Genomic DNA, 23,343 nt, shown 5'->3' on the forward strand with positions numbered 1-23,343 from the left:
GCTTCTCTCGCCGCGCTTCGGGCCGCCCCGAGGCCGCGGGGACGGAGCGGGGCAGGCGGGGGGTGGTACGTGCCGCTCCCCGCGGCGCTGGCTGTGGGCGCGGCCAGGCCCGCCGCCTCTTCCTCTCAGCCCGGCCGCCGCCGCCGCCATGAGGTGAGGGGCCGCGCTCCGCCGCCCCCCGGGCCTGCCCCGGCAGCGATGGGGAGCGGGGGTGACCGGCGGGGAGCCCTCGGTAGCGGGGGCTGCCCGGCTGCGCTGCGGGGGGGACTCCGGGCCCTGCGAGGCGGTTGCGGCCTCCTCAGGCCTTGGGGGGGAAAATGGCGGTTGGGCCGCGCGCTGGGGAGGGGGCGAAATGGCGGCCGGGGCCTGCGCTGAGGGGAGCCCCAGGGGCCCTCGGGGGGCAGAGGGAGGGAGGGGACCGCTGAGTGCGGCCGATCCCGCTGCTCTTGGGCCCTGCGGCCCGTGGCCGTTCCCCCTTTTCCCCCGTCGTGCTGCTCCAGCAGCGCGGCCCCGCGGCCTTCAGGAGCTGCCAGAGCCCCGTCCGGGCGCGGGGGCCGGCGTGGCGCTGAGCTGTGTGCGCGGTTCCCCGCAGTATGCTCCGGCTCCAGAAGAGGCTGGCCTCCAGCGTCCTGCGCTGCGGCAAAAAGAAGGTCTGGCTGGATCCCAACGAAACGAATGAGATCGCCAACGCGAACTCGCGTAAGTCGTCGGATGCGGCCGTGCTGCGCATCGCTTGCCTTGCCCTGGGGAAAAGGGATGCGTCAGGGGTGTGGGAAGAGGTTTTCTGACCAGCTCGGTAGCAAGGAGGTTGGCTTAGATAAAATTCTGATACTTTGGCAACTGCTTTGCACTTCAGAGTGGAAATGAGTCCATCAGCAGAATTTGCAAAGCTCCCCAGTGCACTGACAAGAACTTGGTGCCTGGTGAGTTCGTGGTAGCGGGTTTAGTACGTGGTGTCCTCTGAGGTAACTAGTGAGGGAGAGATGGGAGGGGAGAAGAGCAGCTACAGCAGCATGAGGGGCCTTTGGGGGACGGTCTGGCTTGTCCTTTGCATTGGATCCTGTTTGTACAAGCCGGACGGGAGTCTGTACTTGCCTGATGTGTCCTCTCGTTGCACGTAAGATGTTGAACACGGACGTTCTTTCCACAGGTCAGCAGATCAGGAAATTGATTAAGGATGGTCTGATCATCCGCAAGCCTGTGACCGTTCACTCCCGTGCCCGATGCAGGAAGAACACCTTGGCCCGCCGGAAGGGCAGGCACATGGGCATCGGTAAGTGCTGGCTCCCAGAAATGTCTCTTTTCCACGGTACGTGATCCACCTGCAAGCTTAGATTGAGCAACATCTCCACGAGTCTTGTGGCAAGGCTGAAAAATACACAGTCTGTATGTGAATAGTTTTCTTCTTGAGGTAAAGAGAAGGGTTGAACACTCCAGCAAAAGCGTGTTGTTCCACTTGCAGAAATTTGGCCTCACTCTCATCCCATTTTTCCCTTGCTAGGTAAGAGAAAGGGTACGGCCAATGCTCGTATGCCCGAGAAGGTGACCTGGATGAGGAGGATGCGAATTCTGAGGCGCCTGCTCCGCAGATACAGGGAGTCCAAGAAGATCGACCGCCACATGTAAGCCTGCCAGTGCCACGTCAGCTCTGGGTCGCGTGTCCGCCTGCTCAGATCCCCCTTTCTTGCTGTGTGCAGCTTCTGCGGCCAGCTCCGCGTGCGGATTGATGAAAATCAGTCCTCTCCAGGAAGCACGGCACCGGGGAGCTGCTCCGGGGTAATCCCAGCAGTTCTCTGCCTGCTCGGAGGAGGGAAGAGCCAGTGCAGCAGCTTCTGAGTGACCCTGCTCCTCACCTCGCTGCTGTGTGCCAGGAGGGCTGGGGGGTGTCTGGAAGCTGCGCGGCGGTTTGATCTCCCGGGCGGCCTCGTTTATGGTCTGTTCTGCTCCGTTAGGTATCACAGCCTGTATCTGAAGGTCAAGGGTAACGTCTTCAAGAACAAGCGGATCCTGATGGAGCACATCCACAAGCTCAAGGCGGACAAAGCTCGCAAGAAGCTCTTGGCGTAAGTGCTGCCTCACTCTTAAGCTTCGGTCTTGCAGGTTGTGGAGTCAATTTTTTTATTTTTTTTTATTTTTAAATACCTCTGCCAGCCGGTAATTCCAGGTGGCTTCTGTCACTGGTGGCTCTATCTGGAGCCCTGGTGAAGAATCAAACCAAAACTGGGTAGGGCTGGCTGGAAGCAGAGAAATAACGTCACCCCGGCAGAGCTTTGTGCCGCTCCGCTAGCAGAGAACATTCGTGGCTCCTACAGCCCTAAACTGGTCGATCTGCTGATCCGGCCACTCGGATCAGTAAATGAGCAAAAAGGGGAGTGAGGGGGTGTAGAAGCTGGGGGGGTTCGCTTGATGAAGGAGCCGGTACCTTAACCCACAGTCTCTAGTAAAAGTGACCCGGGGCAGCCCATGGGACCAGGTTAACACGGAGCTGCTGGAGCAAAGCTCCGTCCGGCAGCTGGTTTGGTGGGGCAAGAGGAGCTCCCGGGTGGCTGCGGCTTCCTCGGGGCTGTTTGAGGTGATTCTTGTGCGTTTACAAACTTTTTATTTTTTTTTACCTCCTCGCAGTGACCAGGCCGAGGCTCGCAGGTCCAAGACCAAGGAGGCTCGCAAGCGCCGCGAGGAACGCCTGCAAGCCAAGAAGGAGGAGATCATCAAGACCCTCTCCAAGGAGGAGGAGACCAAGAAGTAAATCCTGGCTGGCTTGGGGACGGGGGGTTGTCACCCCCAGGTGCTCAATAAACCCCCATCTGGGACTCCTGGTGCTCTCCCGGGTGGCTGGAGCTGGGAGGGGGAGGGCTGGGGATGCGCTGCCCCTCCCCACCCAGGGGCTGGGGGGACCCCAATGAGCCGGACAGGTCCCTGCTCAGCACCGTCCTCAGCCGGAGCCTCTGGACCCCCCCCCCAGGAGGGGATGGGGGTGGGTTTGGGGACCTGAACCCCCAGGATGGGGCCTGGCCCGACGACCAACACCCTGATGAGTGGCTGCGCCATGATGGGAAGTGGCCGATGGCAGAGCTGGGCTGGGGGTGGGCACGGAGCCCTCGGTCTCCTTTTAGTAGCCAAAACCCCCAACCTGCCCCCAGCCCATTTGGGGGGGGGAACCTGATGCGACTCAGGGGGTAGGAGCCAGCTGCGGTGGCCTGGGGGGGGGGGGGGGGGCAGCCCCAGGAGGGGCTTCTGAGAGCATGTGTGACCCTGGAGCAGCCCCCCCACCCCGGGCTCAGGCCAGAGCTGGCAGTCGGGAGGTTTTGGGGGGCTCTGTCCCCCCACAGCCCCTGTATGGCGCCTGTTTGGGGACAGTCACCAAGGGGGCAGAGGTCTGTGTGTCCCCCCCAGTGTGAGGGAGCTGGGGCTAGAGCTGATGCCAGGGAGCCCCCCCAGATCTGGGTCTGGCCCCCCCAGACACCCCCCACTTGCCCAAGCAGCTCCTTACTGAACCCCCCCCCCACCCACTGCGGGCACTGTCACCCCACACTGGGGACTGTCCCCACTGCCGGGGGGGTGCAGATAGGGACAGACACCCCCAGGCCCTGCCCCATCGCTGGGGCTTTTATGGGGTCGGGGGCGGGGGGGGAACACAGCTGAGACCCTCCCACCTCATCACACAGGTGATGGCCCCACCCAGGCACAGGGTTGGGGGGCCGAGTGCCCCCCAGTGTGTCACCCCCCACCCCCCCATCTCATGCCAGTGACCCACCGCAGCCAGAAAAAAAGAGTCCCTGTGCCCATGGCGGGCAGGGATGGGGGGGACGGGGAGGGAACACCCCCACCATCTGCACCCCAATTTTCCAGACACGCAGAAGCACCAAAAAATAACCCGGTGGCAGCGACACCACGGCGGCAGCGTTTTAATTGGGGATCTGGGGGGGGCGTGACGCACGTGTGTGTGTGTGTGTGGGGGGGGTGACACACGCGTGTGTTAGTAGTGCACAGATCCAGGCGTGTACGGCTCTGGAGCACGGGCGGAGGGGTGTGCCCTGCGGCTTGCACGAGGATTTGCACACCCGTGCTGCTGCGCACACACCCACCCCCCCGCTGCTGTGGGGGTTCAGGAGCAGCTGCAGGGGGGGGCTCTGTCTGTGGGGGGGCCCCCCCGTGTCCCCGCTGTCCCCTCCCAGGCCGGACCCTGAGGGATGGGGACGCTGTTGGGGGGGTCAAGTGCTGCCCGGACGGGGCTTCCTGAGGTGCGGTGATCCTGTGGGGGGGCGGATGGAGACGCTGGGGGGGGCCCCTCAAATCTCAGTCAGCGCCTCAGCGGGGACCAGCCCCCGCTTCCTCCCGCTGGTCACCCGGACGAGTCCCTGGGTCCTGCCCACGCCGACGCAGATCTGCGGCGGACAGACAGACAGACAGACAGACAGACAGCAGGGCCTTGGCGCAGCCAGGGGGGGTGTCCCCGTCCTGTCCCCCCCCGCCCCGCCACACCCCGTACCTGGTTCTCGCGGAGGCTGAGCCGTCCCTGCTCCCGGTCGCCGGGGATGTTCCTGCAGCTCCTCCAGACGCTCTCTCCGGGCCGCACGCGCTGCACGAAGTTGGCCGGGAAGAAGCCGAGCCGGTCGCCCACCTTCCCCTGCGGCCCGGCGGCGGCTGAGACCCCGCGAACTCGCTGCACCAGTGAAGGGCCCCAGCAGGACACCCCCCCCCCAACTGACCTTCCACCACTCCTCGTTGGAGTCGTCCACCAGCGTCACCCTGTCCCCGGGCCTGGGGGGGGGGAGTGTGGGGCAGCGTGGGGATGTCTCACACCCCCACCCCACGCTGCCCCCACCCCCGTGGGTCTGGGCCCCCCCCCCCCCCCCCCCCCCGCAGCCCCCCCGCCACTTCCCGGCCCCCCCCAGCTCACTGCAGCGCCAGGTCCTGCTGCTCCTGGGGCACGAACTTGTAGAGAGCCACGTAGGAGAACATGGGGGCCCCGTCCCGCCACGCCGGCCCCCGGGCAGCCTGCGGACACAGCCGGCCCTGCCCCACGGCCCCCGCTCTGCCCCACTGCCCCCGGCCCTGCCCCACGGCCCCCGCTCTGCCCCACGGCCCCCGGCCCTGCCCCACGGCCCCCATCCCGGCCCCACGGCCCCCGGCCCTGCCCCACGGGCCCCATCCTGGCCCCACGGCCCCCGCCCTGCCCCACGGCCCCCATCCCGGCCCCACGGCCCCCGGCCCTGCCCCACGGCCCCCATCCTGGCCCCACGGCCCCCGGCCCTGCCCCACGGCCCCCGCTCTGCCCCACGGCCCCCGGCCCTGCCCCACGGCCCCCATCCCGGCCCCACGGCCCCCGGCCCTGCCCCACGGGCCCCATCCTGGCCCCACGGCCCCCGCCCTGCCCCACGGCCCCCATCCCGGCCCCACGGCCCCCGGCCCTGCCCCACGGCCCCCATCCTGGCCCCACGGCCCCCGGCCCTGCCCCACGGCCCCCGCTCTGCCCCACGGCCCCCGGCCCTGCCCCACGGCCCCTATCCTGGCCCCACGGCCCCCGCCCTGCCCCACGGCCCCCATCCTGGCCCCACGGCCCCCGGCCCTGCCCCACGGCCCCCGGCCCTGCCCCACGGCCCCCGGCCCTGCCCCACTGCCCCCGCTCTGCCCCACGGCCCCCGCTCTGCCCCACGGCCCCCATCCCGGCCCCACGGCCCCCGGCCCTGCCCCACGGCCCCCGGCCCGGCCCCACGGCCCCAGCTCTGCCCTACGGCCCCCAGCTCTGCCCCACGGCCCCTTCCAACACCCCATCCCACTGCCCCATGGCCCCCTCCCAACACCACCCGCCCCCCCAGCCCCAGTGCATCACCTGAGCCCCCCCAGTCCCCACCCTTCACCCCCATTCTGCCCTCCCCTGCTCCCCCGGACCCCCACCTGCTGCCCGGGGCTCTTCTCCTCCACCCTGTCCCTCTCTGCTGGGGGGACAACTGCTGAGACAGACAGGGGACACTCACACACACACAAAGTCAGCCCTGACACCCCCCCCCACCCCCCCCCGGCCCCCACCCCAATGCCACCCCCTTACCGCTGCCACTCGGGCTCCCCACGCCGCTCGGGGTGTCCCCGCTCTCCTCCCTGGCTGCCACCTTGTCACCCTGGAGCAAAGGGAGGGCTCAGGCGTGGGGGGGGTCCCCACACCCCCACAGTGCCCCCCCACACCCCCCCGCCGAGTTCTGGGGGGGTACCTGGATGCCGGGGGGCAGCTCCGTGGGGCCGGTGCCGTGCGCCAGGGAGGTGCCGAACCGCAGCGCCTCGTACACCGGGTCCACCCTCCCGCGGGGGTCTGGGGGGGGACACGGGGGGGTGTGTCAGGGCCCCCCCAGCCCAGCCTGCACCCCAAGGAGAGGGGTCACCGCACAGTGGGTGCTGCCTGGCTCCAGGGTGCAGCCGGGGCCAAGGTGGGGGCTCACCTGGGGGGGGCTCACCCTGCGCGGAGCCCCCCTGCTCCGGCAGCAGCAGGGGCGAGCTGAAATTGCGGCGAAAAGAGGTGGCCTGGGGGCAAAAACAGGGGGGTTGGGGAAAAGGGGGGCCCAGCACCCCCCAGAGCCGTGGAGCTGCTGGGCCTAAGCGTGCCCCCGGGGCTGGGGTCCCCCCTCCCCGTGCACGGCGCGGGGGGGGGGGGGGGGGGGCTGTGCTCGCACATACACACCCATGGGCACACGCGTGTGCGCAGCCACGCACCCACCGGCTGCCTGCAGCCCCCCCGGGCTGGGGCGGGGGGGGGGTGCTGACCGGTCTGGGGGGGTTGGAGCGGGGGGGGAGCATCCCAGCACGTACCGTCTTGCCAGGGCACTGCTGGTGCGAGATCCCCTCGGAGCACCAGAGGTGCACGCCGGCCTTGCACGCCTTGCACCGCAGGCCCTGCCGGGAGTTGCCTGCAGGCAGCGAGGAGCGGGGGGGTCACGGCTGCCCCCCCCCCATCCCTGCCCCCCATCCCTACATCCCCATCTCTGCATCCCCCCCCCCCCCCAGCACCCACCTGCGATGAGCTGCCGGCACAGCTCGCAGGGGCAATGCTTCTTAAAGACGTACTGCTGGAAGCCGTGTGTCCGCGGGGGGGACGGGGGGGGCCCCGGGCCCTGCACCCCCCCCCCCGGCCGCGGGAAGAGGCTCTCCACGCTCTTGCTCCGCAGCAGCGTCCGCAGGGACAGCGACCGCTTCAACCGCTGCATCTGCCGGAGGGACACCCCCCCCCCCCCCCGGGGTGACAGGGACCCCCCCCCAGGGGTGACAATGACCACGGGAGGGGCCGGGGGCACCCCTCAAAAGATGGGAGGGACCCCTGACCCCCCCCCCAGGGATGGCAGAGACCCCGGGACGGGACCGCCCACCCCAACGCTGCACCAGCCCGGGGATCAGCCCGTGGGGGGGGGGTCGGGGCTGAACCCCCCCGGGCTGGGCCAGCGACACCCCAAAGCGGCTGAGAGCGGGACAGGCGCCCCCCCCCCCGTTTCACACTCACCCCCTCCCGTTGCACACTCACCGCCCCCCCCCCCCCCCATGCCCGTACCTTGCTGCCGTGCCCGGCCCCGGGGCCGGCGGGGGGGGGCTCGGGGGGGGCCACCGACTCGCACTCCCCGGGCGACTCCGTCATGCGCCCGCCACGCCTCCCGCTCCCGCCCCCCCCCCGCTGTCGCGACAGCGCCGCGACCCGGTGGCGACAGCGCCGCGCTCAAGCTGCCGCCGGCCCCTCCCCGCTGGGGGGGGGGCTTGGGGGGGGGGGGGATGGATGGAAAGATATGCTAATCCTCGGCTGCCCATTGGCTGACGGCCCCCATGGGGCGGGGCTTACCCATCACCAGGCATCGCATATGGGGGGGGGGGCGCTGGGGGAACCCCCACATTGACAGCCGGGGGGGGGGGGGGGGCGGCAGCACGCAGGGACCCCCCTCATTGACACTTAGAGGGCAGCACCCATTCCTCCCCCCCCCCGAATATTGGGGAGGGGGGGACAGAGCTCATGTCCCCCCTCCCATTGCCCCCTTGGGGGGGGCAGCACCCATAGACCCCCCCCAATTTTCCCCTCGGGGTGGGGGCAGCACCCATGGACACCCCCCCTTTGACACTCCATCCATCCCCCCCCCCCGACACCCTAAGGGGAGGGGGGCAGCACCCATATTCCCCCCCCCCAACACCCCATAACCCCCCATTCACACGGGGGGGGGGGGTGAGTGCCCCCCTCTTTTTTATTTTCTCCCCCGAAATGAGCCAAATCTGGGTGGAATTAGAGGAATTAAAATGCAGCGGGGGCCGCGCGGGCTGGCACAGGGCGGCTTTGGCTTCTTGCCCTGGACAGGGTGGACTGGAATAGCGGGGGGGGGGCACGGGGGGGGGGGGGGACAGATGTCCTTGGCTGGGCTGGGACAAGGGGACATGGCTGGGGGGGAGCAGCCCCGCGCGTGCGTGTCCCCCCCCCGCTGCCCCCCCACTTTGTATTAACAACAAACAAGGTGTGGACCCCCCCACCCCACTATTTACTGTCAACTCCCTCCCCCAAACTGGTCCCAACTGGTCCCAACCCCGCTCTCCCCACCCTTCCCTTCTCCTATAAAAGTGGGGGGGCCACCAACCTGTCCCTCCCCGCTGTCACCCCGTGTGTGTGTGTGTGCGCCCCCCCCCCTCCTTTCTGGACCCCCCCACTATGCTTTTTTGGCATGGTCAACCTGATTACTGGTCCAGTGCTGGGGAGATGTACCCCATCTCCAGGTACACCCCCCCCCCAAAATTTAAACCCTCCCTTGGTTTTAGGGAAACTGAGGCACCACTAAGTGCCCCCCCCCGCGCGGGGGGGTGTGTTTTTTTCCCGCAGGGACCCCCCCGTTTTGCCTTACCTGAAGCAGGAGGAGCCCAACGGCATCTCCACCTCGCACCCCCCCTGCCCCCCTTTCCAGTACGTGCTCTGCGCCCCAACTTCTCCCGCCGTCCGGCACCACGAGGAGACCCTCACCTACCTCAACCAGGGTGAGTTGGGGGCACCCCCGGGGAGGGGGGGGGGGGAGGAACGACACCCCCCCATTTGGGGGCTCAGCACCCATTTTTGCCCCCCCCCCCCCCCCATCCTCATCGCAGGGCAATCGTATGAGATCCGGATGATGGGGAACCCCCGGGTGGACCCCGCTGGGGAGGGACGGAGGATGATGAAGGTGAGATGGAGATGGGGGGGGTGTGTGTGTCCCCCCCCAAAAAAAACCTGGGGTGAAGCCTTGGGGCAAAGCTCTGACCTTAAGTCCCAGTCCAGCCCCAGTCCAGCCCCAGTTCAGCCCCAGTTCAGTCCTGGTCCAGTCCCAGCCGAGCCCCAGTTTAGCCCCAGCTCAGCCCCAGTCCAGCCCCAGTCCAGCCCCAGTTCACCCCCAGTTCAGCCCCAGCTCAGCCCCAGTCCAGCCCCAGCTCAGCCCCAGTCCAGCCCCAGTCCAGCCCCAGTCCAGCCCCAGTTCACCCCCAGTCCAGCCCCAGTTCAGCCCCAGTTCAGCCCCAGTTCAGTCCTGGTCCAGTCCCAGCCGAGCCCCGGTTTAGCCCCAGCTCAGCCCCAGTCCAGCCCCAGTCCAGGCCCAGTTCACCCCCAGTCCAGCCCCAGTCCAGCCCCAGTTCACCCCCAGTCCAGCCCCAGTTCAGCCCCAGCTCACCCCCAGTCCAGCCCCAGTTCACCCCCAGTCCAGCCCCAGTCCAGCCCCAGTTCAGCCCCAGTTCACCCCCAGTCCAGCCCCAGTCCAGCCCCAGTTCAGCCCCAGTCCAGCCCATCTCTCCGTGGGCGCGGGCCTGATCCTGCGGCGCAGAGCGTGGTCCGGGTGGTCTTCCACGACCGGCGGCTGCAGTACTCGGAGCAGCAGCAGCTGGAGGGCTGGCGGTGGAGCCGCCCGGGCGATCGCATCCTCGACATCGGTGGGTGCCCGCGGCAGCGGGGGGGCGCTGGGGGGGCCCTGGGGGGGCCACGCTCACCCCCCTCCCGCAGACATCCCGCTCTCCGTCGGCATCCTCGACCCCCAAATCCACCCCACGCTGCTCAACACGGTGGAGTTTCTCTGGGACCCCTCGAGGCGGACGTCTGTCTTTGTGCAGGTGGGAGCCAGGCCTGGGGGGGGGGGGATGGGGGGGGCTGGGGGGGGGCCACGGCGGCCGCCCCCGACCCCGCTCTCCCCGTCCAGGTTCACTGTATCAGCACCGAGTTCACGCTGCGGAAGAACGGGGGGGAGAAAGGCGTCCCCTTCCGCATCCAGATCGACACCTTCGGGGCGGGGGGCAAGGGGGACCCCCCCGAGCACCTCCACTCCGCCAGCTGCCTCGTCAAAGTGTTCAAGGTATTGGGGGGGGGACACACCGGTGACCCCAGGGTGACCAGTGCCCCCCCCCCCCACCCCATTCCCTGGCAAATCCCGCTCTGAGCGTGGGGCAGCACCTCGGGTAGGGGGGTGGATGGATGAGGGTCTGGGTGCTCGGGGGGTGGGTGTATGTGGGTCTGAGCACCCCGGGGGGTCGGTGTGGGGGGGTCTGGGGTTCCCCCCCCTCGGCTGACGGCCCCCGGCGCAGCCCAAAGGGGCTGACAGGAAGCAGAAGACGGACCGGGAGAAGGTGGAGAAGCAGCCGGCGCTGGAGCGGGAGAAATTCCAGCCGGCCTACGAGAGCACGGTGCTGGCGGAGGTGGGGGCCGGCCCTGGCACCCCCCTGCTGCGGGCCGGGGTGCCCCCCCGGGACCCTGCACCCCCTGACCCTGACCCCCTCCCTCCGTCCTCAGTGCACCCCGTGGCCAGACGTGCTGGGTGCCCCCCCCAGCCCCCCCAGCACCCCGGGGCTGCCGTCTCCTCACACCTTCAAGCTGCTGAGCCCCGAGAGGTAAGTGGGCCCCCCCCGGGCCCCCACCCGCTGCTGGGGTCCCCCACTCAGCCCCGGCCCCCCTCCCCGCAGGGTGTGTGTGTCACCCGCCTGCGCTGCCGAGAGCCCCGCGGAGAGTCCTGGCGAGGTGAGGGTGCCATCGGTGCAGCCTCCTGCACCCCAACAGCCCCCCGGGACCCCCCCTCAGGAGAGGCTGGCTGGGCTGAGAACGTCCCCGCTCGGTTCATGCCCCGGCTGAGGCTCCGCTCCCGCTGCCGGCAGGCGCTGAGCCCCTGCGCATCCCCCCTGGAGACGCAGCAGTGGCTGCACAAACGCCGCTTCTCTGCCTACGCCCGGGTCTTCGCCAACTTCGCAGGTGAGGCCGCAGGCAGCAACGGGGACGGGAGCGGGGGGTCCGAGCCAGCCCCTGCAGCTCTGACCCCCGCCCTGACCCCCCCCGTCCACAGGCGCTGACCTGCTGAAGCTCTCCCGCAGGGACCTGATCCAGATCTGCGGAGCCCCCGACGGCATCCGCCTCTGCAACGCGCTGACGGGCAGGTGGGCTCCGATGGCCCGTGGGGCTCCTCGGTGCCTCTTTCCGGGGACCCCCGGGAGGCTCCGCGGTGCTTGGCCGCATCCTGCACCCCCTACCCGACCCCCCCTCTGTCCCTGCAGGTGCCTGCGGCCTCGACTGACCCTCTACGTGTCGCGGGAACCCGCCGGTGGGGCTGAGGGCGCAGGGGAGGGATGCTCAGGTGAGCGGGAGGGCGCGGGGCAGCGCAGGGACGGAGGGCCCATACTCACTGTCCCGTCCCTGTCCCCACCCTGTCCCCAGGGCTGTACCAGGAGTTGCACCTGGAGGAGCTGACGGTGGCCGAGCTGAGCGGGAAACTGGCCGAGCTGCTGGGGCTGCCCGTGGCCCAAATCCTGCGGGTGTCCCGGCAGGGCCCCTCCGGCATCCACATCCTCGTCAGCGACGCGGTAAGGACCAGGGGGGACACCTGGGCGCTGCCCGGTGCTGGACCCCGCAGCCCTTGGGGTCCCCAATCTGCTCCCAGCAAGAGGCTCAGCCCCCACGGGTGCCCCTCGCTGCAGCGGGACGGGGGCCCAGGCTCCAGGATGGGACACGCAGCCCCAACCTGGCCCCCCCTCCCCTCGCCCCGTGGCCCCGCAGATGATCAGGAACCTCCTGGACGAGACGTGCTTTGTGGTGGCCATCAGCAAAGGTAACGTGGTGGCCAGGGGCTGCGGGCAGGGCCCGATGGCCCCGGCTGAGCCATGTCTCTGGGCAGCGCAAGGCCCCGAGGGGTACGACCTGGTGCTGCGGTAGGACCCGGCCCCCGGCACCGCGTCGCCCCCGGACCGGGAGATCTCCCACCGGGACCGAGAGAGGAGCCCAAGGCTGGCACCGTCCCGCAGCGCCCGTCCTCCAAACACCGTTTGCCCTCCCTGCGTCCCTGCCAGTGGCCCCTCGTGCGGAGGGGTGAGAGGATGGGGTCCCATCCTGGCTGCCGGCTCCCCCCCAGCCCTTTCTCCCCATGCCGGTGGCAGCTGCGTCCCCACACCCGCCCCGTTGCCTCATCCCCGTTTTGTATTAAAGGACGGAGGGAGCCAGCCCCGAGCACGGCCTCGTCCCCGCGGCGGGTTTGGGCGAGGGGTCCCCGGGGTCCTGCCCCCGCTGCGGGGTGGGAGCAGCCCCATGGCCGGGCACAGGGGCAGCCCCTCCACCCCGGTGGGACCCCGGCAGCCCCGGGGTCAGCGGGGAGGGAGCGCGGGCAGAGCAGGTCGTGTCCTGCGCCGCAGGGATGGAGCCGGCCGTGGCACAGAGCCCTGGGCAGCCCCGACTGGCAAAACCCAGCGAAGCCTCATTTCGGCGTTTCAGCTCAGGGAACGGGTTATTTTTAACACTGAGTCCTTCCCCCAAGCACCGTCCGGTGCGGCCGCTGCTGGCACAGTGGGCAGAGGTGGGTGAAGCGAGACGGGGGACGCCTTTGGGAGGAAACGACGGGTTTGGGATAAACAAGCCGGTGGCAGATTTCCCCAGAGAGGAAGGACGGGGCCCGGGAGGAGCCGGAGGACACGGGCGAGAAGCTGGGAGGGCACCAGGACAGGCCCTGGCTCGGGTCTGAGATGGGGGTGTTGGCAACCACAGGGAGAGGGGAGGGCAAAGACAGACACGGGGGGCAGAGACAGACACAGGCCTGTGGCCCCACGGCCGGTGGGTGCAGGGTGGGGAGAAGGAAACACCTACGACCCCCCCCGGAACAGTCACTGCCAAGGGGAGCTGGAGCTTGGTCCCACGAGCCCCTTCCTGACCGTCCCTCCGTCCCCGGACCCTCAGTGCCCCGCGGGGATCACGTACGGTGTATCACTGAGACAAGGGACAACTTACCTACATATTTATATATATTTACTTTCAGTTAATGGCATTATTATATCCACACAGTGTCAAGGAAAGCACAATTACAATATCATTAAAATAGTATTTTACAGATCTCTCTATAATATATATACACATAATCAAGGGAGCGTATGACAAGGTTCCAGCTCACGTGTCCAGTGCATCAGACTGAACAGACATCGTGAGCCCACCCGAGTTTAAAAATGAGTTAAAAACACCGAGGCAGCCAGCCCCGTCCCCCAGCCCGGGGGTCTGTGGGCAGAGCAGCCCCCACGCGCGTCCTGCAGCGGCCGGGCCAAGCTGAGCTGGGGACGGAGCCGGAGGACGGGAACACCCAGCGCTCGGGGTTTGCATAGAGGAGGGGGAATAATCCCGATTTAGCAGGCGCTGAGTGAACAGCCGGGGCCTGGGGCCAGTGGGGAAAGTCAAGGTGAGCTCGGAGGCAGCTTTAGGGATGGAGGGAGGTCGGTGGCTGCAGCACAAAGAGCCCCGGGGAACGGGCAGGGTGTGGGGGGTGTGGGATCGCTGGCGGAGGGGGGCACTTCCACAGCCCCCCACAGCAGCCTGGGTGCCCTCCCGGGGCAGGGCAGGGACTGGAAGAGCCTGGCCAGCAGCAGGGGATGGATTTCCTCATCTTTTAAAAAAAAACCCAACCCCAAATCTCCCCCCAAGATGCAGAGCAGGGGCCGCGAAGCCGTGCCGAGATGTCCCCTCCTGACAGCAGCACCAGCAGCCCCGGGAGGGTCCCCGGGGGTGCAAGGGGCTGGGAGGGCACAGCCCAGCCTGCCCGAGCAGGGACTGAAGCCGCGAATGAAAGAGGAAAGCGGCTTCTCCCCCCACACCCTCTTTTTTTGACCCCATCCAGCTCCCCGAGCCACAGCACAGGGACGTCAGCACCCGCGAGCGGAGCCGGGTGCCTCTGCCAGGCTTCAGCACGGAGAGAGAACAGAAACCTTGGCCAGCTTGCTTGGATGCCAGAAAACAAGGCAAATCAGAGAAAAAAAACCACCACCAACACCAAAACAACCCCCTCAACCACGGAATCCTTTGTCAGAAGAGGACAAGATATTTTAAACCCCGTTTTCGGGGCACATCCCCACCACGGGACACTGTAGCGAAGAACCTTGTCATACTGATCTCCCATCCACCCCCCACCCCGCCAAAAAAACCCCAAACCAACCCAAAAACCATGACACCATGGGCCAGCCATGAACAACACAGAGTAAAATTAAAAAAAAGAAAAAAAAAAGGAAATTACAATGATGCTTAGAAAATCGGAGTTTGTTGAAGTTTTTGTTTTCGATGACTGACAGGATGTCACACTTGCCCCATCCTCACCTCACCAGTCACACAACTGGGATCTGTCGCGAAAGACCAGAAAAACCTAATTTTTGGTGACGTTCGATCTCACACCACCTCTCTGGAGGATCGTGACAGCACTAGCCCAGGTCACCTGGGGCTGTTTCCCCAGAGGCCCCTTCGCCTCCGGCTGCTGGGGAAGCCCGAGAGCCCGCGGAGGCCACGGCAGCTCCGCCTGGGCCACGCCACGTGGCCGGGGCGACCGGAACGGGTGACAAAATGGTGCTTTTTGAGGCAGTAACACGGCCCAGCCTCCGCTCCGCAACCCGGCCGGGACCCAGGCAGCTGGGGGCTGTGGGGGGCTCCCTCGAGGGAGGGCAAGGAAAGGGCCCAGGGCCAGCGTCCAGCCCATGGTCTCCCATCAAGGAGCGTCCTGGTCCTGCCAGTCCAGCGCAGAGACCGGAAAAGAGGCGTTTGGCACAAGCAGGGTGCTTCAAATTGCATTTTTCTTTCAGTCAGGGCTTGCTCCTCACTGAACCTTTCAGCAGAGCCCCCGTTTTGCACCACTTCCCCCTCAAAACCCCCCTGTACAAAAGACATTGCTCTAAACGATGGCCCCTGGATCTCAGCGCTCTCGGCTGCCGCCCGATGGAAGCCGGGGCTGGGGCTCAGCCCAGGGCCCAGCTCAGCGAAACCCGGGCGCAGCGAGGGTTTGGGCTCTAGAAAAGTATTCCTCTTGTAAGACACGGCTTGGAAAATGGTGTTTATTGGTATTTATAAATACAAACATAAGGAAGAGTCCATTTGAAGACGGATAACTGACTTAAAAGGACACTGTCAAGTAGTTTGAGCTACCTTAATGCTGTCACCCTGTTTGGGGAAAAAAAAAAAAAAATGCTTTGGGTTCTGTATTCTTGAGTTTTCCCTTGAAAACTCTGTTACAAAGAAATCAGTCAGCCAACTACACCCTGGCTTGCAAATCCATTTTAGCTCTCCCTTGCCACAGTATGAACTAAACCAAGTGTTCTGCCCAGAGTTGTGCAAATACTGTTGATTGCTGGGTGCTGCCCCGGGCGCACCCGCCCGCTCAGAGTCACTCTGTTACCATGGGAAACGCCATTATCTTCCACCACCCTGAAAACCGGCGAAAGGAGCTCTGCCAGTGAAGGATAGGAACAGGCTCGTTGAGGAGAGAGAGAATCCACCGCGCTAAAGAGGATTTGAATAAATATAACGGATTGAAAGCGATCTACAGGGAAGGAATTGACAGTATCCTTTTAAACACAGCGCACTGGGGTTTTCCTCCCAGCTGACTGTGCATCTGCGAGACTTTGTTAAGCATATACAGATGGGAGGGGGAAATTTAAGTTGTAGATGAAGGGGATACAGCTTTGGTGGTACTAAGCGACCCTTCCGACTGCCCCAAGAGCTCAGACAACGGTAAGAGGGTGGGAAGCAACACACTGTCCTCAAAGCAAACCCCCAGTGAAAAAAACAAGCCTCTGGGACCCTAAAATAGCCCTTCCTGGTGCTGCGCCCCCGCTCTTCCCCCCACCTTCGGCGTAAAGGTGAAGCAGCACTTCCTCAGCCGGCAGCTCGGGTGGTTGAAGGGACTCGCTCCCCTCTCAGCCAGCCGGGAACCGTCCAGCGACACGCGCGCTCCCTCCCGTCCCGGGGCGCCGACAGCGGCGGGAGCGCCATTACCGACACGGCAGCTCGTCTTCCGCAACCCCCTGAAGAGTCTGACCAAGCTCTGCCCCATTAAACCCCCGGCGTCTGCCCATCTGCCACACGGCTCACCCAGGGCACGTGCAGAACCGGGAGCTCACCCAGCTCTCTGCGCCCCGCTGAGGCACCTGGGCTAATCTTGCCTGAAACGCCTCCAACCCAGCCGCGACGAACACGCCGGCAGCTGGGAAGGGCCAGCACATTGCAAACCCCCTCTTCATTCTGATGGTTCCTTCTCCGGGGCAAGACACTTACCTGCAGGAGATGTAAAAGTCAGCAAAACCACCCAGCGTACAAAAAGGTGACAGTAACGGAGGGCGTGTGCTCAGGCCCGCTGCTCCTCCCGCTTCCATCAGCGAGTCTTTTTATCAGGGCAAGAAGCAAAAAGACTCTATTTTGCTTTTCCTTGGGGGCAGGATGAAGGGTCCGAGGGGCAGGACAGGAGTAGGAGGGAACTTACAGCCACTGGAACAGAGACTATAACTTTTTCCCCTATACCAAGAGTTATATTCTTGTCACTGGGATTAAAACCTGAAATGCAAAACAAATCCGGACACCCAATCGCTGATAAAAACAGGCCAAGAAGCCTACGAGAGCCCCGCCTGTAGTGCAGCTCACTTGCCATTTAAAAATCTTCCTAACAGGTCAATACAGGCTCAGGCTTCTAATGGTAAAAAGTACTTTTTTTTTTTTTTTTAAATTTGAATTGATTCATAACTTTCGTTTGGTAAATCTCAAAAAATTACTGAATTAGAAATCTGTAAAAAAAGCAGGATGTAGGGAGGGTAAAAAAACTGAGCCTGACATTACAGATTTCAAGCTATATCACAACAATCTAGGAAGCCTCTGAGCTGGCTGCTACAGAACACAGAAGAAACAGATGAACCTTCAATGTGAGCATGCTCAGGGTGGTCAGCAGGGAACGGGAAGTAGAGAAGCACAAGGAAATCGTGGCTCACAACAGCTGCTGCTTCATTCCCTCACTGAAAAATGGACACAAAACTTGTTGGGATTTTCAGGTTTGGGTGTTTGTTTGTTTTTTTTTTTTTCTTCTGGACAACGGATGCAGGGTTTAAGCATGTTCCTTCCCTCTCCCCCTCTCCCCATGTCAAAGGGTTTCGGTTACTATTCCAACCTCAACAGCAGCAACAGTCGTTCCGGGTTCACAAAAACCTCCCCTCCTTACCGCAATGATTTCATCTGAGCATGCCCAGTAGGAATGGTTCAGAATTATACCAATCCACCTACAGAAAAAGCCAACACAGCTCCAGCTCCCATACTGCAGAGTTCATCAGTTTGCTGGAACAGGCGGGGTGTGTATATGTACGTGTATGGGTGGCTACAGGGGCCTGGCACCGCAGCCCGGCTCGCTGGCCCTTGCAAATGACACTGGTATCGCTTTCCTTGGAGATACTGGTGTCCACCGTAATTCTACAAGTGTAATTAAATACTCAGTTTGCAAGGATGACCACTTCCAGTGTCATAGGATGATGCAACATCTGCAGAAGCGTTGTCTGCTGCCTCCAACCGAAGGAGGTGGAGTCACAGGCGCGAAGTAGGCGTGGACTTTAATATTGGGTAAATGGGTCTGAAAAGACAAACACAATGCATAAAGTGACACACAGAATCACAGAATGGTTTGGGCGGGAAGGGACCTTAAAGATCATCTCGTTCCAACCCCCCTGTCGCGGGCAGGGACACCTCCCACTAGACCAAGTTGCCCAACCTGGCCTTGAACCCTCCCAGGGAGGGGGCAGCCACAGCTCCTCTGGGCAACCTGTGCCAGGGCCTCCCCACCCTCACAGGGGAGAATTTCTTCCTTGTGTCTAATCTAAACCTCCCCTCTGTCAGTTTAAAGCTGTTGTCCCCTACCCTGTCACTACAGGTCTTAGTAAAAAGTCTCTGACACGGGTAGCGGCAGCGCAAGAGTCAAAGAGAAGCTGAAATAGGCCCAGCTTACTTGTCTTCAGACTACAAACTAAAGACATAAAAACCAGAGTCGAACTCTTTCAGTTCACCAGCACGACTCTCCCCCAGCCTGGGCATTAGCAAGGCCTTTCTGTTACCAGAAAACGGGAGTTATAGGGAGTGAGAAAAAACGATGCTCGTTCCTCCCCGTTAATCCCGTGGGAGCTGCGGGGAACAGAACATCTAACCCCGGACCGGTGTTCTCTTCGCACATGTGACCATTGCTCCTCTTTTACAGGAGGAGGAGCAGGCTCAGGAGGGCACCCCTGGGACACAGCGCGCCCTCGCGGAGCGGCCCCGGCTCTGCCCCCCTCGCACGGCCACGCAGCCTCCCCGGCAGCGACTGGCTCCTTACGGGAGTAGCCCGAGGTGGTTACACGGGACGTGTCGGTCTAGAGGGCACCGCAGTCCGCGCTGAGCAGTGGAGAGGAGAGGAGGTGCCGTTCCACACATCTGCCGCGGCCCGAACTCTCGGTCCCCCGTTCAGAAGAGCCCAGTCATGTGCCTCTAAACGAGCACTCGCTCGCTGGGTCTCCTCTGTTCCTTTCTGCTGCTACTCAGCGCACACAGCAATTATCTCTCTTCCCTACCAGCTAGCGTCCGTCCCCATCCAATCTTCCAAGTGCAGGACAGCTATTAAATTCACAGACGGTTCTCGCAATACTTTTAAGAACGAGCAGCAGATCATGAGGAATCTGAAACCTCAGCCCTCCCTCCTCCCCACACAGAGGGTTCAAGCCACAGCCTTAGCAGTGTTTTAATTTCTTTTTTTACCCTGAGTCTCTTGATCCCTGCCCGCGTGATTTGCTGACAGTCGTACAGTTCTATCCTCTCCAAGCTGTGGCAGCTTTTCAGGTGCTCCAGGGAGGCGTCCGTGATCAAGGGGCAGTTGTCCAGCTCGATCACCTCCAAGCGGTCGTGTGCGCAGGCGCCGTTTCCCAAGTGACGAATCCCATCGTCCGTGATCAGCTCACAGTGGGACAAACTCTGCAGCCAAACAGAGCAAGTTAGCAGCCTCTGCCACTGGCAAACAGAAGCCCACACCCGGCCGGGGGACACTGTGGGAGGAGAGAGAAGACACCCCATGTTTCACAGGTTTGGAGTGGTTTGCCACAGTGGTGTTTTGGATGGGTCTATGCTCCCTCCTTGCACAGGAGCCACGGCTGCGCTCCAGAGTCCGGGCACTGGGCTCCGCGGGCCACCAGCGACCGACGTGCCTGCGAGGAAAAGCTCACGGCCGGAGCGCAGCGAGCTGCTGGAAGAGGAGACCCACGGGGCCCAGAGACAGCACAGCACAGCAATGGAATAAATACCACCTTTGTAAAATCTGCGTGGCCTTACAGGTCACGGGAAGGACCCTGTCACCGGGTCTAAGAACCAGCAGAAATATAATGTCACCTACTTGGTGCATTTTTGGGGGAAGGGGCCACATCTTAAAAGTTCTCGAGGAGGAAGCGGGGCTGCAGCTGGGAGATGGTGTCAGCCTGTTGCCGTGCCGAGGGGCACAGCGGGCAGAAGGGGCGGCTGCATCCCCCCACCTCCCAGGACGGGTGTTCTCATGATGACAACGGAGCAGCCCACACAGGGACGCAGAGGAGACCAGGACTGAACTCCCAGAAATTTAGACCAAGAGGAACATCGCCTTCCTGAGCCAGCAAGCTTCCCCGGTCTCAGCTGCCCAGGTGAGAAGGGCTGCACTCTGCTCTCCTACAGACGGACTGACAGCCCGGTTTGTCGACAGATTCTGCTAGGCTGAGGACAGCCAGAGGCTGGTACCAGGAGAATCCAGTGTCCTATAATTCATTTTCAGGCAGCTGTGGGTGCCTGGCGCATGATTAATGCTAGCAGTAGGGGAGGGACAATAGGTTCTTCAGGGTCAAGTTTCTAGCCGAGTTCTTCCAAGCCTTCGCAACATGTCTATGAAGTTAAAGAGACAAATCCCCACAGGCAGTGCTTAAAATCCCTTTGTTTATAGAAAGAAAATGCTGAAAGTCTCACTTATAACACTCACCAGAACCTGAAGCCGTGGACAGTGTATGGAAAGCTGGATTAGTGTGCTGTCTGTTATCTGCAAAAAAAAGAAAATGCCCTTTCATGCTGGGTGCTTTGCACAAGGACTTTTCCCCTCCCACAAAAAAAAAAAAAAGATGTAAACTTTCACCTAATCCATGACAGTGCTCCCTGCAGTCACTCTCCTGAGCCCCTCAGGAACTCATCTCCTCCGTGACCAAATTTCACGTGTCTAGATTCTCCCACTCCCTTATAGAAATCAACTCCAGTCATTAAAGGACTGTTAAGGCAGAGGCACTGCTGTTTTTCTGAACTTCTTCTCATGAAATGAGCTCCCAATTAAGAGAAGCAAGTGAGCAAGACCTCTTCAACACCACAGTGTCTCAATATTTGTCTCTGAAAATACAAGAGGCGTTCAAATCCCCTTCCAATAGCCTGGTGGATTGGCCAATTGTTCCTCTTTATTCAGGAGGAGACAGACTCAACACAACAGCTTCCTCATCTAAGAGCACTCAGAAGAGAACTTGCTGGGCTGTCTTTGTTCAGTGTAGTCAGTCCAAGGACACAGCCCAATTTTTCTTGATTCCTTTTTTGGGTTTAAATCACTTCCTGTCTGGACTATTGTAATTTCCTTTTGTGATCTGAATTTCTGCCCTGTAAACATCAGGAAGTACAGAAGAGCGGGGTCACGCTGTTCTCATGGCAGGAAGCAAACCCCTGTTATCACCACTGTCTTTATCTGAATTGATTTCAAATCTGTCCTTAGAGATTTTTCATGGGATCTTGAGTAAATTCAACTGCTTCCCTGTAAATGCTACCTTGAAACAGTTACGGCCTAGGGCAGGTACCCCACAGAACAGTGTGTGGGCACGTACGAGACCTCCTCGGAACTACGGCAGCGGCTGCAGCGCAGAGACCCAGCGATAACAGACCCCCTACCCACGTCCCACCGCCTCTGAGGAAGGCCAATGGCAGCATGGGCACCCCAGTTTTACTTCAAGTTTGTTGCTATGTTTTTTCAAAACAGAAGTAACCCCCATTACCTCCAGCAATACACACAGCACAAACCTTCCCTTGCCTTACGCAGAGATCTCATCTGGGACTTTATCTTGTGACAAAGGTCACAATTCACCCACCTATGACATGACCCTCAGGGCATATCTATTACTACTAAAAGATTTTTTATTATTTACAGCAGCAGTCACTACTACGAAATATGAACAAAGGATCAAACTACAAAACCAGTATTTTCTTATCCAATACATCCAATCTTCTCCTTCAGGATTCTACATCAAGTTCTCATTTGGAGACAATCTCCTACTTTTCCCCACCTTTCCACACTGCTGTGACTGTGCGAAAAGAGAAACAGCCAGAGGTGGCACCTCCTACCTGAACACACTCTTCCAGGTCCATTTTTTCAAGCTCATGGCAGTTCTAGGAACAAACAGAAGACCGAACGCACAAACTAAGTGTAAAGTTCAGTCAGCAAATACAAACACAACTACAATGGAGAGAATTCTTCTTAAAAATGAAGGGTTTTCCTCCATGAAACATCATGACTGGGAAGTTTGCTGGTTCTTTACGAACAGCACCAAGTATAGTAAAGGATGTGTAGCAGTTTCATTCATTTAAAGCACAGAGGTTTTTTTATTCATAGAAAGTAAAGGTAGTTAAATTTAGGGTCACTTGTACACAACACAGCTTAATCTAGAGAAACAAACAGTAAAGTTTAACTCCCAAGGATTTACCATTTCAGGTAGTTTGGATGCACATCGTCCCAGACGCGTGGGTCAGGACAATGCCAACGATTACTTACAACTGAATTTTTGTAACTTAGCTTCCACTCAAACATCGAGGTCAACAGCATTGCAAAAATCTACATTCAAGAGAAAGCTACTGTTTTTTCTTATCAATCATGAAAAAAAAAGATACTTGATGAAAAAGTGGAAATGAGCACTTACCCTAGCTAGAGTGGTAAAGCCCACATCTGTTAGTTGAGAACACCTTGCAACTTCTAATATTCTGCACAGAAAGAATTTATAATAACCATGGTGGAGTCATTTTGCTTTTCAGAGTGTTTCATTAAAAGCTTCCAGCAACCCAGAAAAGTTTGACCCGGTTTAGGCTGTGCTCTCTGAGAGGATAATTTGCACAGAGCATCCACCCTCTATACCTGAGTGTAGGTCACAGGGAAAGAAAAAAAGAAGTCAGGCTAAAAGGGAACTCCACGGGTCACCCAGTCTGTGCCCCGCCACGAGGCAGGGAGGTCTAATCCCACAAACGTTGGACTAAAGTGCTCCTAAAAACCCCCACTGCTGGACACTCCACAACCTCCCCGAGTGATCTCCTCTGGTTTCCACCCCGAGCACAGAGCTCACCACGACAAAGGGTGTGATACTCGACAACCCGGCAGAGGAGCATTAAGAGAATAAATATTTAATGCCACGAGAGAAGAGTCTAAAGTTTTCTAAGAGGCAAACTGCTTGCTTCTGTGACAACAGATAAACCTTCTGGCTGACAGCCACGACAGCTCTACAGAGGTTTCCTTCGCAGCGTTACCGTGTCCATCTACCTTTAGAAAAAAGGGAGCCAGCCTGCCTGCGGTGCATTATGCATTTACCGTAGGGAGCGTGACACTGTAAACTGCAGCTGAACATAAACACAGAAACCGTTTGGAACCAAAATTGTATTTTACCTTCCTCTTTCAAAACTGGTTCCCATACATTTCTATGCTGCGCTTTGTACCCGTAGCTCTTTAAATGAGATATCACAGAGAACAGTTGTGGTTTGTTTTCCCCTGGAAAACATGTATTTTATGCTATTTAATACAGGCCACTCAGCTGTTACGGATGTCAGATAATAAAACTGTCTCTTCTTTCTGCATCTGGCCATTTTCTGAATTATAGCGAAGCCTTCTTAAGAAACTTGTCCTAACAAAAAAAGTCTTAAAAAAATAGTAAAAAAAAAAAAGCACCTGCAGAGATGTCGCTGGAAGCCCACTCTGTCAAGCAGAGTAAAAGTTTGCACAAATTCCAAAAATCATCACAAAAACCCTGTTAATATCACATGTCAAGAGGAAACAATGTTGTTTAAATGTGTTTTCAGTT

At 61.2% G+C, this 23,343-nt stretch overlaps 4 protein-coding genes and 1 long non-coding RNA gene across 23 annotated transcripts in view; 3 read left to right on the forward strand and 2 right to left on the reverse strand.

Moving 5' to 3' along the window:
* RPL19 (ribosomal protein L19) lies at positions 1-2,810 on the forward strand. Its single transcript, XM_074892137.1, has 6 exons — positions 1-153; positions 593-699; positions 1,151-1,273; positions 1,502-1,622; positions 1,953-2,063; positions 2,623-2,810. Exons 1-6 carry the CDS (start codon positions 149-151, stop codon positions 2,744-2,746), a joined length of 591 nt encoding a protein of 196 aa, XP_074748238.1. The 5' UTR covers positions 1-148; the 3' UTR covers positions 2,747-2,810.
* Positions 2,811-3,878: 1,068 nt separating this feature from the next.
* Positions 3,879-7,720, reverse strand: STAC2 (SH3 and cysteine rich domain 2). Of its 7 annotated transcripts, none has more exons than XM_074892131.1 (11): positions 7,535-7,720; positions 7,004-7,196; positions 6,802-6,899; positions 6,435-6,516; positions 6,210-6,307; positions 6,050-6,119; positions 5,899-5,954; positions 4,901-5,016; positions 4,710-4,761; positions 4,490-4,579; positions 3,879-4,385 (listed from the first exon to the last, which is right to left on the reverse strand). In XM_074892131.1, the coding sequence occupies exons 1-11, from the start codon at positions 7,616-7,618 to the stop codon at positions 4,290-4,292; spliced, it is 1,035 nt and encodes a 344-aa protein (XP_074748232.1). In that variant the 5' UTR covers positions 7,619-7,720; the 3' UTR covers positions 3,879-4,289. The 7 variants fall into 7 exon arrangements, with proteins under 7 accessions (XP_074748232.1, XP_074748228.1, XP_074748229.1 ...); XM_074892127.1 differs by having other exon boundaries at positions 4,490-4,627; XM_074892128.1 differs by having other exon boundaries at positions 4,490-4,627; positions 5,899-5,951; positions 7,535-7,719.
* Positions 7,721-8,610: 890 nt separating this feature from the next.
* LOC141953452 (transcription factor CP2-like protein 1) lies at positions 8,611-13,324 on the forward strand. 6 transcript variants are annotated; one of them, XM_074892008.1, is made up of 15 exons: positions 8,611-8,730; positions 8,834-8,985; positions 9,094-9,167; positions 9,798-9,903; positions 9,974-10,080; positions 10,167-10,319; positions 10,549-10,659; positions 10,754-10,851; positions 10,924-10,978; positions 11,113-11,206; positions 11,298-11,388; positions 11,506-11,585; positions 11,666-11,811; positions 11,926-12,056; positions 12,123-13,324. In XM_074892008.1, the coding sequence occupies exons 1-15, from the start codon at positions 8,666-8,668 to the stop codon at positions 12,733-12,735; spliced, it is 2,076 nt and encodes a 691-aa protein (XP_074748109.1). In that variant the 5' UTR covers positions 8,611-8,665; the 3' UTR covers positions 12,736-13,324. The 6 variants fall into 6 exon arrangements, with proteins under 6 accessions (XP_074748109.1, XP_074748113.1, XP_074748108.1 ...); XM_074892012.1 differs by having other exon boundaries at positions 12,005-12,056; positions 12,123-12,300; XM_074892007.1 differs by having other exon boundaries at positions 9,094-9,903.
* Positions 13,325-13,521: 197 nt separating this feature from the next.
* LOC141953545 (uncharacterized) lies at positions 13,522-14,505 on the forward strand. Its single transcript, XR_012631925.1, has 2 exons — positions 13,522-13,661; positions 14,097-14,505. It is a non-coding gene; the product is annotated as an uncharacterized LOC141953545 (long non-coding RNA).
* Positions 14,506-15,280: 775 nt separating this feature from the next.
* FBXL20 (F-box and leucine rich repeat protein 20) overlaps positions 15,281-23,343 on the reverse strand; it is a 43,771-nt gene continuing 35,708 nt past the window's right edge. For 6 of the 8 annotated variants that reach the window (XM_074892076.1, XM_074892073.1, XM_074892072.1 and 3 more), the window contains 5 exons: positions 22,198-22,258; positions 21,626-21,670; positions 20,238-20,294; positions 19,001-19,213; positions 15,281-17,846 (listed from right to left, as the gene is read on the reverse strand). In XM_074892076.1, the coding sequence (XP_074748177.1) occupies positions 17,739-17,846; positions 19,001-19,213; positions 20,238-20,294; positions 21,626-21,670; positions 22,198-22,258 (484 nt within the window). In that variant the 3' untranslated portion in view covers positions 15,281-17,738. The other 2 variants (XM_074892077.1, XM_074892078.1) reach the window with 2 other exon arrangements.

Source organism: Strix uralensis, chromosome 22, assembly GCF_047716275.1.
Source record: "Strix uralensis isolate ZFMK-TIS-50842 chromosome 22, bStrUra1, whole genome shotgun sequence".
NCBI lineage: Eukaryota > Metazoa > Chordata > Aves > Strigiformes > Strigidae > Strix > Strix uralensis.

Bases quoted from the DNA above. Each gene is read 5' to 3' on its own strand.
- RPL19 (XM_074892137.1), top strand. The intron at 700-1,150 runs GTAAGTCGTCGG...TTCTTTCCACAG, and splicing joins GATCGCCAACGCGAACTCGC to GTCAGCAGATCAGGAAATTG. The intron at 1,274-1,501 runs GTAAGTGCTGGC...TTCCCTTGCTAG, and splicing joins GGGCAGGCACATGGGCATCG to GTAAGAGAAAGGGTACGGCC.
- LOC141953452 (XM_074892007.1), top strand. From the start codon at position 8,666: ATGCTTTTTTGGCATGGTCAACCTGATTACTGGTCCAGTGCTGGGGAG. The intron at 8,986-9,093 runs GTGAGTTGGGGG...TCCTCATCGCAG, and splicing joins CCTCACCTACCTCAACCAGG to GGCAATCGTATGAGATCCGG. The intron at 9,904-9,973 runs GTGGGTGCCCGC...CCCCTCCCGCAG, and splicing joins CGATCGCATCCTCGACATCG to ACATCCCGCTCTCCGTCGGC.
- STAC2 (XM_074892127.1), bottom strand. From the start codon at position 7,618: ATGACGGAGTCGCCCGGGGAGTGCGAGTCGGTGGCCCCCCCCGAGCCC. The intron at 6,308-6,434 runs GTGAGCCCCCAC...GTCCCCCCCCAG, and splicing joins GCAGGGTGAGCCCCCCCCAG to ACCCCCGCGGGAGGGTGGAC. The intron at 5,955-6,049 runs GTAAGGGGGTGG...TGTCTGTCTCAG, and splicing joins GGGGAGCCCGAGTGGCAGCG to CAGTTGTCCCCCCAGCAGAG.